Source organism: Nymphaea colorata, chromosome 12, assembly GCF_008831285.2.
Source record: "Nymphaea colorata isolate Beijing-Zhang1983 chromosome 12, ASM883128v2, whole genome shotgun sequence".
Lineage (NCBI taxonomy): Eukaryota > Viridiplantae > Streptophyta > Magnoliopsida > Nymphaeales > Nymphaeaceae > Nymphaea > Nymphaea colorata.
This window is the reverse complement of record NC_045149.1, coordinates 20,042,888-20,056,189: the sequence shown is the minus strand read 5'-3', so window position 1 is coordinate 20,056,189 and position 13,302 is coordinate 20,042,888. Positions and strand designations below refer to the sequence as shown.

Here is a 13,302-nt window from a genome sequence, read left to right as displayed (position 1 = left end):
TAAATGTAACAGCAACAAGATCCTTGAATTATATAAACTAATTGTTGTCATCAGAATACACAAGTAGTCTACTAATCAGTTGAAACACTTTCGTTGAGCATCAAAGCAATAATCACAATCCACAAGGATCAGGTGTTACATGGTCAGAGTTTTGATATACTGGAAGCAGTAGCTCTAGGCCTAGGCAAGAGCTCCAGGTCTTTCCATTCTTCATCATTAACCTTTGTGAGATAGTCATCTACCATCTCTTCACTGACTAATTCCAATTTTGATGGGTTCCACTGCAGAAAAAAAAAATAAAAGAGAAAAGAAAGAAAAATTGCAATTAGATTCAGATGCACTTGACTCATAGGTGAATAGGTGATGAAATTCAGAAACACGGACGCAACTCAGCAAGTCAAACAGCTCTTGTTAATCACTTTGACTTGCTTCGAGTTGCTCCAAATTTGAAGAGCTGCTACTCAATCAGTCAAGCAGCCATCTATCAAGGGCTTGGCAGGGTTGGTTTGAGATCCCTGAATCCCTGTTTGGTGTTGTTTCGGTGAATACCACGCAGTTCACTAACAAATGGAAAGAACAAGAACTGAGGCTGAACCTTGGGATTCCTGTCTTTGTCAAACAGTATAGCCCTGCAACCCTGAAGGAGATAAAAGTAGGCATTTGAAGATTTTCAGACCGAGGCAGCTAGAACAGAAAAAACATGTAAATTTTACATAAATTACCTCAAAAAAATCGCTGCTATGTTCACTTTTCATTATGTGGGAAACAACTCTGTATTCACGGCTCAGGCACTGGTCAATGCTTTGCAGCCTACCCTCTCTGATCTGGTGCATTAAAGGCATATTTTAAACTATTACACACAGAACTGAGATACATCCAGCAGAAACTACTTTCCAAATCAAAAGAAACCCTGAACCACACTTCCAGCATAAGATAACAACAGATGCTTATCTTACTTATTTCTCACACTTACAAATAATATGATAGGAAAGTAAAGCTGCAATATCATAAAACCAGGATCTAGTTTGAAATTCAAGGAGCTGCCCTCCATCTTGGTTATGAAAAGGAAATCATGGATTAGGAATTTTTTGACATTAGAATAATCCCACAAATGGTTGAGAAAATTGAGGGTGGCCATATTGGAACAATTATGCAGATGGTTAAGCATTTAGCAGTACCTTTGATACATAGCAAAACTTTCAGATAGCAAGCATTGAGGTAGCAACTAAGGCTTGCCTCATTGAGTATATATCCTGTGCAAAGAGTAAGAAATCCACAACCTGTACATGCTACTAGCTTATGCAGTTCATGGAGTGAAACTGCCAGCAGTGGATACAACATGCTACAGTACTCACCAATGTATCTCCTAGTCGTGGTGAACTGAAAATAAGATTGCAACTAAAATCTTAAATCGAATTTGCAGAAAGCGAATTCAGAGAATTGTTATTGACGAATCTATGAAGCTTGAGCTCAAAACACAGATTTTTTTAATCCTAAGCCAAAGCACTAAGCCCACAAAAACTTACATAATCTAAATTTCTGTCAGACATAAGAAAGCAGCCAATATACATATAAATTGCAACAGCGAAGTGGCCTTTGCACAGCACTACCTCAATTGGACAAGTCATAAATGGCAATTCATGGATTGTTTATTAGTCTGAGATTCATGCATAGAAATCTCCTCTTCCTCAAACAAACTTATGCAAACATAAGGGACATGTTTAAGATACTATTTTCCCAGGAAATTTTGAATAGACAAATCATAAAACTATTTAGAAATTTATCTTATAATCTCAAATATGGTGACACAATTGTTTAAACACAGGAAAACAGAATTTACATTTCACAGGATGGAAACATCACGTCAATAGAAAGAACTAGGTGTTTTGCCATTATAAGGTAGTGAAGTTAGGTGAAACATTCTTCTGAGATGAAAAGAAAAAGCCCCAGAGGATCACAATTGACTTTTGCAATCCTGCATGTATAATCTTGTCTAACAGATGAATATAGAACCAAGTAGCAGAACATTTTCAAATGAAGCATGTTGGTTCATAGACATGCAAAATTAGAAATTCATATATTCTTTCCCTACTTCTATTTTAGGACTGATAAGCAAACAGATATTAATAGAACAGTAATCTGCTAAAAAATCCAAAGACAACAACGAAAGGGGACACACATACCAATCTTAAGCAAAGTTTAAGGCTCAAGGGTGATGCTTTCTTTAGAGACTCGATTGTTACAGAAAGCCACTCATTTACTCCCTTTAAAGTCTCCTCCTCCTAGAATAATGATAATAAATGTTTAAGAAACAGAGCTGCAGGTAAGAAACTAAGAGAAAAAAAAGTAAATGAGTATGACCAATAAACTAATGAAGCCAAGCACTTACAAGGGCAGACATAATTTCTTCCACTGATCTTTTGGAAAAGCACTTATTAATGATGTCGAGTCTGTAGCCACATAAAACTACCTCAGAAACATGGGAATTCTAAGGCATGATTTGATCAAGCAAACAGACAAACATGAATAACGTTCCTATGTTCATCAAATTACATGATTTGTGATCATCCAGACTGTTAAAGTAACAGTAGATTCCTTCTCATTGTGAAAAGCATCATAAACACTGACAACAATAGACCCTATCATTTCAAAAAAAGTGTATACAGCATAGACAAAGAGCACAAACAGACAAAAAGGCCTATATGAATACCACAGACAATGAACATTTGTCTGATCTGCAGCAAGGGAGCAGTCAGAGACTCAGAATGATCTGGTTAAGTGGATGCACAAACACTGACCATATCCATTTGACAATTAAACTTCTGCAGCCATCCAAATCCATTCGCAGCATGAACTCCATCAAGCACATAAGAAACACATGGAATAACATATGCTCTTTAAACAGAATAATTGTTCCAAACATTAAGGAAAAATCACAATTTCTGCTTTTGGAGCCAAACCAATTACTTTTAGATCAATCTTTTCCGATGACCACAATAAATTTCATGGTAGTATTTACCTAATCATGAGAACCACAGCATGTGCTGTATAAGTTTTAACCTCTTTGCATGACATAAACAAGAACTGGCACCCAAGATAGTAGTACATCACCAAAAAATAAATGGTAGAAAAGACTGGTGCACACACTGTCAAGGAAAGCCTCATAAACATGAAAAATGAATACTTGCAGGGTTGGGCTTGGACACTGTGAGCATTACTCTCAGGGTGCACATCCCTTGCCATAAGGTTGCCATAACCTTCATTCAATGGACAAAATTTCCCTCTGGGCAGGAAAGAGGTACACTGGAGACATGGAAACAGGACCACGGTCAACATACTACCTCAGTTTCCATGTTCAGATGTCCAAACCAATATCTTGTTTCCTCACGTACATATCAAATTATACACAGGTAAAATTTAGAGAAATGGTGGGATGGGTTCAAGAAAGGTGGTAATCAAGTGAAAGAATTTATCATGCATACTCAGGACCAAACCTGTGATAGGGGCTACTGTCTTTCAGAGGAATTCTTTCTGAAAGCTTGAGAATGATTGCATTGACGACAAGTGGATCAGATGTATCTGCCACATGAAGTGCCTCTTCCAGCAGAGGAATTTTCTGCAATTGCCAAGACAAAATCTATGATGGAAATTCTTGGTTCTCAAAGCACAAAATGGAGAGGAAGCATATTACAACTCACAGATGGCACAAAAAGTCTATTGTGATTGAACAGAAAGAAATAGTTCTATTCAATGAAAAAGTAGTAATAAGCATACAAGCTACCAGAGCCAGGCAAGCACCTTTCATGGATAAACAAAAAGACAACCAGATGAAATTCTCGAAGTGGCTACATGAAGGAAAAGAATACCATAGAAGGAACAAAATGCGTTGCAAGCCCACATGCAAGAAGGTCAGCACCACTAAGCCTTACACCTGTCAGACCAACATATTCCCCTGAAAAGAGGTAGCAAAAGTAGAACACATAGACTCAATTTCTGAGGAATGACATTGAAAAAAAAAAAGCATCTGGCAACTCTGGCAATATGGCAAGATATTTTCCACATGCTCACTTATTTATGAGCATGTACACTGGATGTATTTGCATATCAGTGTGGCAATTGAAAAGGATGACCTCCAAAGGAGAAAAGGAAAAAGAAATCATTACCAACGGCAGAACTCGGAAGTACTGCACATGCATGAGACATAGCCCATGTGACAAACCTATGTGACCATAAAGCAACAGAAACTCTCATGCATGAAAACCGGCATGTATAGTATTGTTGTTCCAATATCCAAAATCACAGAAAATGTCAAAGTCAGGGATCAAATTGTTCAGGTTCAGGAAAGTACCAAAAAAGCCAGGTAGCCTGGACAAAAAATGAGATGCACCTACATCTGGGAACAGACCAAGTGCTGTTTCTGGCATTGCAAACACCTGCAAAGTAATTGATTGTATGCTAAGCTTTGGCAGACTAGAAGGCAGCACAAAGTTAATTTTTGATAGTAGAGCAGGCTGCCGAAAGGCCTATCTAGTAAGTTGAAGGAATGTAAGCACATAGGAAGTCAAATTTTCTAAATGGATCCTTTAAGATCTTGAACTACAAATATGTAACCAGTCCTTTTTTAGTGGGTTTATATTGAAGATTTGGACAGTAGACTTGTGAAACAAAGTTAACTGTTGCTAGAACAACCTTGTGGGCATGCATAAGAGGATGAGATTAGTCAATTGTGCTTATCTTCATACTGCAACTTTTTTCTCTCCCTTTCTTAGGAAGATCAGAATTGCCACTGGCAGGATTTCAACAAGAAGACCTGCGAAATAATTGGACTAATAATCCACTTGGTATACTTCTGAGTCCATATCTTCACTTGCAGGTTTTCTATTTCTAAAGTGAGATGAATTCACCTTATGCTGAAGGTCACGAGACCTTCTGGATGTAAAACACCATAAGAAATGCAAGCAACACCCTATAATTTTTGTGGACTTCCATAAATCAGTTATATGTAACCAAGAATTATTAGAGGAAACTTCTAATGGTACAAAAGCTTCTGACTCAAAAGTAGGGAACCAAGGACATTCTTCATAGACTTCCCAAACCAAAGCTGAAAAAGGGGAAATTGTGAACAACTTAAAAGATTAACACGAAAAAGAAATCCTAGTGGGTCAATATAGTGCAAGAGAATCTGATTAATAGAGAAAAAAGGGAATTTGGTTCTTCGGGTACAGGATTTGGGAAAAAATCTGCCTGACAAAAACATGGAAAAACTGGGGATAAAGGAGTGTAAGGAAACTAAAATGGCAGCAAGCATACCATGTTTTTCAACATTAAAGCTAATCTAGAATGGCAATTCCGACAAACATCAAATTTATGAATTTAAAAACTGTGAACAGTGGTGCATAAATAACCTAAAATGCATTTTTAGAAAGAGAAAAAGTACTGACTGTATTCTCTGTGACAACTCGAAATCTCCCATGCATAGACGCGCCAGCACCGCCTCCCATGACAATCCCATCAAGAAGTGAAACCTTCAAAACATTGCATGAGTGATGTTAATGATGATAGTAACAGGAGAAAAGTAATTAGAAAACCAAAAAAAACATGTCTGAAAGCTTGGAAGCACAATATGTGACAAGAAATAAATAACCTGAGGTTTACTATATGTCGCCATGACATAATTTAGTGTGTACTCAACTTGGAAAAATTTAGCAGCAAAACTCCAGTGACCTGACAACCGAGTATTAGTTAGGCAAGGCTGATCAGTAATAACAGTAACAAAAAATCATGGCAATTGTTTGCGTCCTACAAACAAAAACAAGAGGCTGGTGATACTCCCTATCGTACAAGGAAAATGCAGATCAGCATCAGCAGAAGTGGAAGAAGAAGGTGGTAAAGGGACGGAAAGGAAAAGAAAATAAATGAAGAAGGCGAAAATGATTACCTTCAGTTGCAAGATGAGCAGCAGCAGAAACATCACCACCAGCAGAAAAAGCTCTTCCTTTTCCCTGTAAGAGGCTCCACTAGGTCTGCTTCAGCACAGGTTAACAAGAAAAACATTGCCTTTTGAAAGAGAATAAACACCCAAAAAAAAATCTCAAATATGTGAACTAACAACCAAGAGTTCAACCAGAAGGCTATGTCTTGGAATGTATCAGGGTAGAAAACCTCTACATTTTTCACATTTCAACAATCCCAATAGTACCCCTAGATGATAAAAGGAACATAAGATGCTTCCAGTTCAAAGGCATACTCAACTTTCCTAGCTTAGTGAATGCTATAAATCAAGTTCATCCTTTGTTATTTAAGGACCACTAATGTTACGATACCTTCATAATCAGCAACTTGGCCTTAGAATCTTCCTCGAACTCAAGAAATAACTGAAGAAGACGAGAAACCTGAAACAAACCAATCTTGAGGACTGAAGAGTTCAATTCTCTGTGAAGCGTGAGCAAGCGACAAGTATTTCCCCTCATGTAAAGTTTGTTTATAAGAGGGATTCTAGCAGCCCTTATATGCCAAACAAAGCTTTCTTCTATTTGAAAATTCATAAATGGACAAAATAGTGAAGCCGCAACCTTACCCTTGAGTGATCTGTGCCAGAGAACGTAAATTTAATTTTTCTGAATAAATAAAAGAGAACAGCTCATGTCAAACAATTACATTGTGTAACTTAAACTGGAGCAGGAGGACCCTCGTTAGCCGACCATTAAACAATCAATGGGGTGGCATTGACAATTCAGCAAGGTTTCTAACAACATGCATACTACTCACTTGCAGTCGGGGAAAGCTAAGAAACAAGTGTCGTGTATTCAAGCTTCAATTTTCAAGCACTGGAATCATAAAAAACGGTTGCAGTTGAAAATTAGCCAAATGCACTGTGTCAACTACGAACTATCGTTGCACACGTAACTGCAACCACAGGAACGCGTCGTCTAATGCCACCACTGACAAAATTGAACGATACTTCGATGACAGAGAGATCGTTATACACGCTTCTTTCCTTGCAAGTTTTAGCGATCAGTACGACTTTAGGCTCACAGGCTCAAAACTAAAAAAAGAAAAGTTTGGCACTCAATGAATTAATTGAACCAGACATCGACCGCCATGATTCCCGACGAACGCCACGCAATCGAGGAAAACCAAGAAAGAAAAAAAAAAACAAGAAAAGGAGGAGGAAACGAAGCGGGTTACCATCTTGAAGGAGAGGGCGTTCAATTGGCGCGGTCTGTTCAGGACAATTGTCCTCGCACAGTTATGTTGTTCAACCAATACCTGTCCACGGGAAACAAAAAATGAAGGAATATGGAGGCAAAAGAAAGAAAGGCCGAACCTGAAATGGACTACCTGTTCGTTCTCAGAGTCCATCCACTTCTTGGTTGCCATTGATGGCACACGGTGATCGGACTAGAAGGCAGGAGCAAAGAAGAGTTCCGAATCTCCTTGTGGCTTCTTCCAATTATCCCGCTCCTACTTTTCAGGGGGATTTCCTCGTCAGGAGACGTAACAGGATTTGCCTTCGGGCCGCATGGGCTCCGCTGATGGGCAAGGCAGTAAAAATGGCGATCGGCCGTCCCAACCACCACAGATCGATGCTCGTCGACGTCGTCGTGGACCGATGCTTCAAACGTCAGACCCATGTTTCTAATGACTCCTAAATTCTGGCTCCAAGATGTTTGGCGTGGTTAGTTCGGGCTAGCAGTTGGTTCAAATGAACAACACGAGGAGCATTTCATCTATTACGTTCATTTCAACTACACACCTCAAAGCAAACACAGGTTAACTATTAATTGCTGTTCCATTCACATACTCACATGAACTCTTTCGGAAGCTAAAGTGAGCATAGCTCTTAGGACGAGTAAAAAAAATTATTTATAAATGATGTAATTTTCCGTGAGTTTCACAATGACCAAGCTAAGCCAATATAATAACGTCGTGGAGATAAAATTTCTTCGAACTTAGCTCAGAATACCTAAGTTTGGTAGGAATATGATGAATAAGAGGAGCAACAGCTTTTAAGATGGTAAAAGTTTTGTTAAGTGATGTAGCATATCCTCTTTATTCAACATTTTCAGAGAGCAAACAATCCACAAGACATACTTTAAAGAGGAATTACATGACATGATTTTTAAGAAATGAACAAAATATTTGAAGTCTTACATATTGAAATGGTAGTCTTCAATTGGAACAACCAGGAAGTTCGTTTAGTTTGAAATTGATCTGAATAGGCTTAGCTCAACCTGCTTATGATTTTTTAGTTCTCATGATCAGTTCTCTAGAATCTTAAAGATTCGACACCCCTTTTCTAAAGCTTAGCATACCATTTACGAGCATAACTAAAATAATTAGCATATTGAAGAAAAAAAGTGTCGGCGAAGAAGAATCTTCAACGAGTAACAGAAACAACCGATTAAAATTTAATAAAAAAGGAGCTGCAGGCAATATATGGCAATCGATCAACCTTGTATCACATTTTTGTTGGTTACATGCACAAAAGGCGGCTGTCAAGAATTTCATGAAAATTACCATCAGAATGGGCATGCAAGGAAAATAGCTATCTAGATAATAAGTTCCTGTTAAAATAATTAATTTGATCTTCATCCTTTTCATGTTTATTGTATTAAGAGTAAGAAAACTACTGTTTTTCTAACAAAGTAATAAAGAAGGACAACTTAGTAAGCATTTTGCAAATCTAGAAGCAAAGAGTGAGATATATTTCAGAACTTACTTGAAGAGTGATACATTCATCAATTGAACTATTATATACCCATCTTTTGGTGGTATAAGAGTGACGTTCACGAGATTCAAACCGATGACTGAACTTTACCGACTCGCCAACCCGACCGTCTACGTTATGCCTCGGTGCAATGCATGCCACTCTGCTCCAATGTTCAAGTGTTAATTGGATTTAAATTTAATTTGAATCTGAGTTGGGTATCCAACTGAGATGCGATAAGAGAGCCGACATCGGAGCTTCCGCTGAGTTGCTTTGCTCCGGCGTCGTTTGTCCTCCTTCTGCATCGTCCTGAATCTAACCGGTATTCTCTCTCTCTCTCTCTCTCTCGTTCGCACTCTCGTGGTCCTTATTTGCGGTTCTCCATCGGGAGGGATTTGCTGGCTCCTTTTCCATTTGCTGTCTGAGAAGGGGCAGGACGAACTAGTCCTATTTTGGCCTAATTAGCTCGTACGGGTTTCTCTCTTTGCCGGAAAATGGCCTTAGGGGACCCCTTTCCTGCCGTTCTCTCCGGAAAAGAATCTTAGGTTTGTCTTTTCTTGCTACAGTGGCTGATCTTTGGAGAATGATGGGATTGCCAGCTACCCTTTTCTTGCCAATCCTCAATCCTTATGATTGATCTCTGTCGGCTTTCCAATCATCGGTTTTTGCATCTTATTTACCTTTGGTGCATTCTCTGATCATTTCGTAGAAAGAAAGAGCGACGGAGATGGCGTTCTCTGCGAACCCCCTTTCTCTCAGCGTTCCTCCTCCCGCATTCGAATCATGGCTTCGTGAGAGTGGTTATCTCGAGACCCTTGACTGTCGAAACGCCCACCCCCCGATGGACCAGAAGGATGGCTTCTCCTTCTCCTCAGTGCTCTCCCTCCTGACTATCAATCCTTTTTCCAAGGTCACCGCCGACGACCTCACCAGGCCGGCCGTGCCCTGGACCGCCGAATTTTTCGACTCTGGAACCGGCCCTTCGCAGACGTACTCACTGCCCTCCAGCTCCTCCCAGGCCAGATTGAGAGTTCAGGAGAATGTGAAGAGATATATCCGAAATTATATCTATATTTACGTCATCATCCTTGGTTGCGCCATGTAAGATGCTTCATCCTGTGTGTTTCTTTTCTTGCTTCTTTGAGCTGCTTGGTGTCAGGTGGAACCAGAGGGCTTATCTTACGATTGATGATTTGGTTAGCGGGATGTAACTTTTCATATTATATATGTGTGAATGACTTTGGAATAGTATCATGTTATCATATTTCTCAAATTTGATAGAACCTTGGTCCAATTATTAGCTTGGGTGTTCGTTGGTAGCTTTTCTGAAAGCCAAACTGAAGTAGCTATGGCGTGAGTTGGTTTTGCCGAACCAGTTATTCCAGCTAGTTTCAGCAGGATAATACTGAAAATTGGCGCTCTTTTCATGTCGTGGGGTTTTAGTTTGGAATATGTTAAAGCATGATACGCTTTGACACAGAAAAGTTGAATACAGTGTTCTAGACACCTGATTATTAGCTTGATCTGGGTTGTTTTTTGCTACAACCATGTGAAGGTAGCTCCCAGTCATTTAGTGGTCAGATGTCGACTCTGTTGTGGATGTGATTGCAAAATAGGGATAGAAAATGTAATGTCTAGCTCGTAGAGATGCAGTTAATCTGTTAAATGAGTTCCTTGCGTCTTTTTGTCAGAAGTGCCACCTATGACTTATCCACGAATTTTGTGTGCATGTGGGTGCGTGTCCTTCCCTTAGGGTAAGTATTGGTTACTAGCTAAATTAACTGCATTTACAGAGTTGGACGTGATAACGAGAACTTGCTTCTTAAAACATACTCCTCTATGTGTATGTGTTACTTGTCATTTGGTTTTCTTGTTCCTAAGTGGTTCATGGGGCTTAGTCTTGATCTGTTGGCAGGTATAAGAATCCTCTTGCTGTTTTGGGTGTTTTATCAACTTTAGCTCTCTGGGACTTATTCAGACTATGTAGCACCAGATGGAGACTGGACAGTTTTCCAAGCCTTCAGCAGGTTATTATTATTATTGCACAGTCTGGTAAGTTGGCTTTTCTCTACTGAACATTGACGCAGAAGACACACATGCACATGCATATAAGAGACCTGTGTTTTTCTTCAAATTGACTGTTTTGTTGTTGACAACCCATGTTAATTCCTCTCTTCTTCTTCTTTTCTTTTCTGGCTCACTCGATGCAATGCTCTAGGGGTTAAATCCAATGAGAATGAGTAGATCGTATTAGAATCTGTGGGTGGGGGTAGTTCTCATCATTATAGAAGTACTTGTAGCAGTAATTTTTATGTGCAGGTAACACCATTTTGTTGTTAACCAATATTCTCACCATCACATCTGATGGTTACTTAAATCGAGTACATGAAATGGAAAAAAACATTGAAGAGATTAATATCCTCTTTTGTAATTATATCTGGGCTTGTCAACAGAATATCTGCTTAATCCATATTGATATTATGTAACAGTACTTTAGAAAATTTGTCAATCCTTTTCTCAAGAAAAAGGGATAAGTGGTTACAGAGCACAAGTGGTATATTACTAGTGAATGCTTCTGCTAGTATTAGGTGCTGCTTCGTATAGGCATTCTATTTTCTGTATGATTTTATCAAATATGTAGTTTCCTTCTTTTATTTGTTCTGCTCATTGTAAAATATCTACTTAAGCTGGACTATTTGACGAAGTAATTTGGTCCCAATTCCACGCTTCTTGTACTTTTTTCAGAGTATAAGGAAGATGGGGATAACTTTCTTGACAGGCTTTGATTGGGTTCATTGAATGCTTAGTTTTCTCTCTATCTTTTCCTTTCATTTCTTTGTTAAAATTTTGGAATTTGAAGAATAAAGCCCGTCATTAACCTTCTACTTTTGCAGCAACTGTTGTGATACTGATGTACTGCAAAGTTATGATTGCATTTTTTTGGGCTGCCCTACTTGGCTATGCAGGTGATGTGCACACCTTTCTGGTTAACTTCATTCTTCTTCGACTTTTAGCTTATATGGTTTTCCTCCTGCAGTTATGATTCTGCACAGCTTGTTGAGGAAGTTAACACCGCTGAAGCAACCTCTGCAGGAAGAACGACGCACAAAAATGTCGCAGAGCAGCCACAAATACTGAATATTTTTCTCTGAGAGGCTGCAGCAGTAGACCGCGAAATACAGAATACCGTGTCAGTGCGAGTTCAACTTGTCTTTATATGTGAACAAAAACAAGGAACTTGCTGGCATCACTTATGGGAAGTTTCTTGAGGACACGAAGTTGATGAGGCTTAAACTTGTAAAGGTTACCCGAGTAAATGTAAATTAGTGTTCCTTTTTTTTTCTTCTTCTTCTTCAGGAGTGGGATGACTTCATGGACCTTCTAGAAAAAAACCCTAGGTAAATCCAGGAGATTCATGCCTTAAGAGGACAAGAATACCATATTAAAAATCAGCAAGCAAAATAATAAGAAAGTCATTCCCTGCTATCATTGTACCATGATGCATATGTTTGTAAAAAGATATATCTTCAGCAAAGTCATTATCCTACGTTTATTTTTAGAGGAATTTGATACTTTCTTTAGGCATCCACTTCAGCTGTCATAAGTTTCTTTCTTCAGAGACATACGGCCATCTGAAACATTCATGGTAAGCCCTCTCAACCGAAGTCTGCTCTGAAGATGAAAATTTTGTCACAAGGGCATTTTCTGTCGATTAAACATGTGAGCTATTATTGTCCCACAGCTGTATCATTCATTGTATGGTCCCAGTTGCTCGACGATGACATTATGGTTTCTTGTGTTCTACTGCCGCGCAGCCTTCTAAATATTCTTCAGAGTCCCTCGCTGTACTTCTGTTTCAGATCGTATCCTTGTTCTGTTTCCACTTTCCAGCCATGTTTTCCCCCGTTTGCCCCATCCGACCTTGTGTAATTTTGAGATCAAGTATATTAGAACAATAGTGTCCCCATTGTTTATCTGTGATAGAGAGCATGTTATTCATTCAGAAAAGAAAAACATCGTGAAGCCATAAATTTCAGTCGTAATTTTTTCGGTTCTAAGAAGTTAACCTTCCATGATAACAGCGGGCGAATAATCCAAATGAACATTTCTTTGCGTGCTAAGAAAAACAACTAAAGCACATCTATCTACCAGAGTTGTTCTCGATAATAAAAACCGAGAAGTTCTTACTATAGGCCACTATCTATCTATCTTATTTGTTCACAAATGGGACCCAAGAAATTAAAATTTCGTTACCTTTTTTACCGTGATTAACATTTAAAATGGACATCGTTAAAAATATTAGGTAAAATATGTAGCCTACAAGGAAAAAGTTGACATACAATTTGTTAAGAATCTTGTTAAATGATTTGTTGACTTCGTTCGATGTCGCTTTTGAACGATATTCTTGAGATGAGTTGAGTTCTTTTTTTGTTTAATTTTGACAGTGATTTTCTCCCGCCAAGATGGCCAATAATCAATAAATCTGTTCATAATGTCATTTCCGAACCCTACACCAACGGCGAAAACTCGACCGGTTTCCTCTTAAGCGCTGTGCCAGTAGAAAAAATGAATAAAAAAAGAAAAAAATCAAC

General features: G+C 38.7%; 2 protein-coding genes across 4 annotated transcripts; one reads left to right on the top strand and one right to left on the bottom strand.

Moving 5' to 3' along the window:
* Positions 1–7,619, bottom strand: LOC116266291 (3-hydroxyisobutyryl-CoA hydrolase 1-like). The gene is made up of 14 exons (XM_031647439.2): positions 7,342–7,619; positions 7,189–7,269; positions 6,324–6,392; positions 5,939–6,002; positions 5,645–5,724; positions 5,442–5,525; positions 4,349–4,433; positions 3,867–3,952; positions 3,495–3,616; positions 2,390–2,450; positions 2,184–2,282; positions 723–824; positions 596–637; positions 1–281 (listed from the first exon to the last, which is right to left on the bottom strand). The coding sequence occupies exons 1-14, from the start codon at positions 7,378–7,380 to the stop codon at positions 144–146; spliced, it is 1,152 nt and encodes a 383-aa protein (XP_031503299.1). The 5' UTR covers positions 7,381–7,619; the 3' UTR covers positions 1–143.
* Positions 7,620–8,812: 1,193 nt separating this feature from the next.
* LOC116266293 (PRA1 family protein H) lies at positions 8,813–12,053 on the top strand. Of its 3 annotated transcripts, none has more exons than XM_031647443.2 (5): positions 8,813–9,032; positions 9,277–9,811; positions 10,626–10,762; positions 11,605–11,676; positions 11,748–12,053. In XM_031647443.2, exons 2-5 carry the CDS (start codon positions 9,438–9,440, stop codon positions 11,846–11,848), a joined length of 684 nt encoding a protein of 227 aa, XP_031503303.1. In that variant the 5' UTR covers positions 8,813–9,032; positions 9,277–9,437; the 3' UTR covers positions 11,849–12,053. The 3 variants fall into 3 exon arrangements, with proteins under 3 accessions (XP_031503303.1, XP_031503302.1, XP_031503304.1); XM_031647442.2 differs by having other exon boundaries at positions 8,814–9,032; positions 9,420–9,811; XM_031647444.2 differs by lacking the exon at positions 8,813–9,032 and adding an exon at positions 9,039–9,255 and having other exon boundaries at positions 9,420–9,811.
* Positions 12,054–13,302: the final 1,249 nt, after the last annotated feature.

Coding starts and splice junctions, on each gene's coding strand:
- LOC116266291 (XM_031647439.2), bottom strand. CDS start 7,380: ATGGCAACCAAGAAGTGGATGGACTCTGAGAACGAACAG. Junction 6,393..7,188: donor ACGCCCTCTCCTTCAAGATG/GTAACCCGCTTC, acceptor GGTTTGTTTCAG/GTTTCTCGTCTTCTTCAGTT. Junction 2,451..3,494: donor GACAGTAGCCCCTATCACAG/GTTTGGTCCTGA, acceptor ATGTGGCTACAG/ACTCGACATCATTAATAAGT.
- LOC116266293 (XM_031647443.2), top strand. CDS start 9,438: ATGGCGTTCTCTGCGAACCCCCTTTCTCTCAGCGTTCCTCCTCCCGCA. Junction 9,812..10,625: donor ATCATCCTTGGTTGCGCCAT/GTAAGATGCTTC, acceptor ATCTGTTGGCAG/GTATAAGAATCCTCTTGCTG. Junction 11,677..11,747: donor TGCCCTACTTGGCTATGCAG/GTGATGTGCACA, acceptor TTCCTCCTGCAG/TTATGATTCTGCACAGCTTG.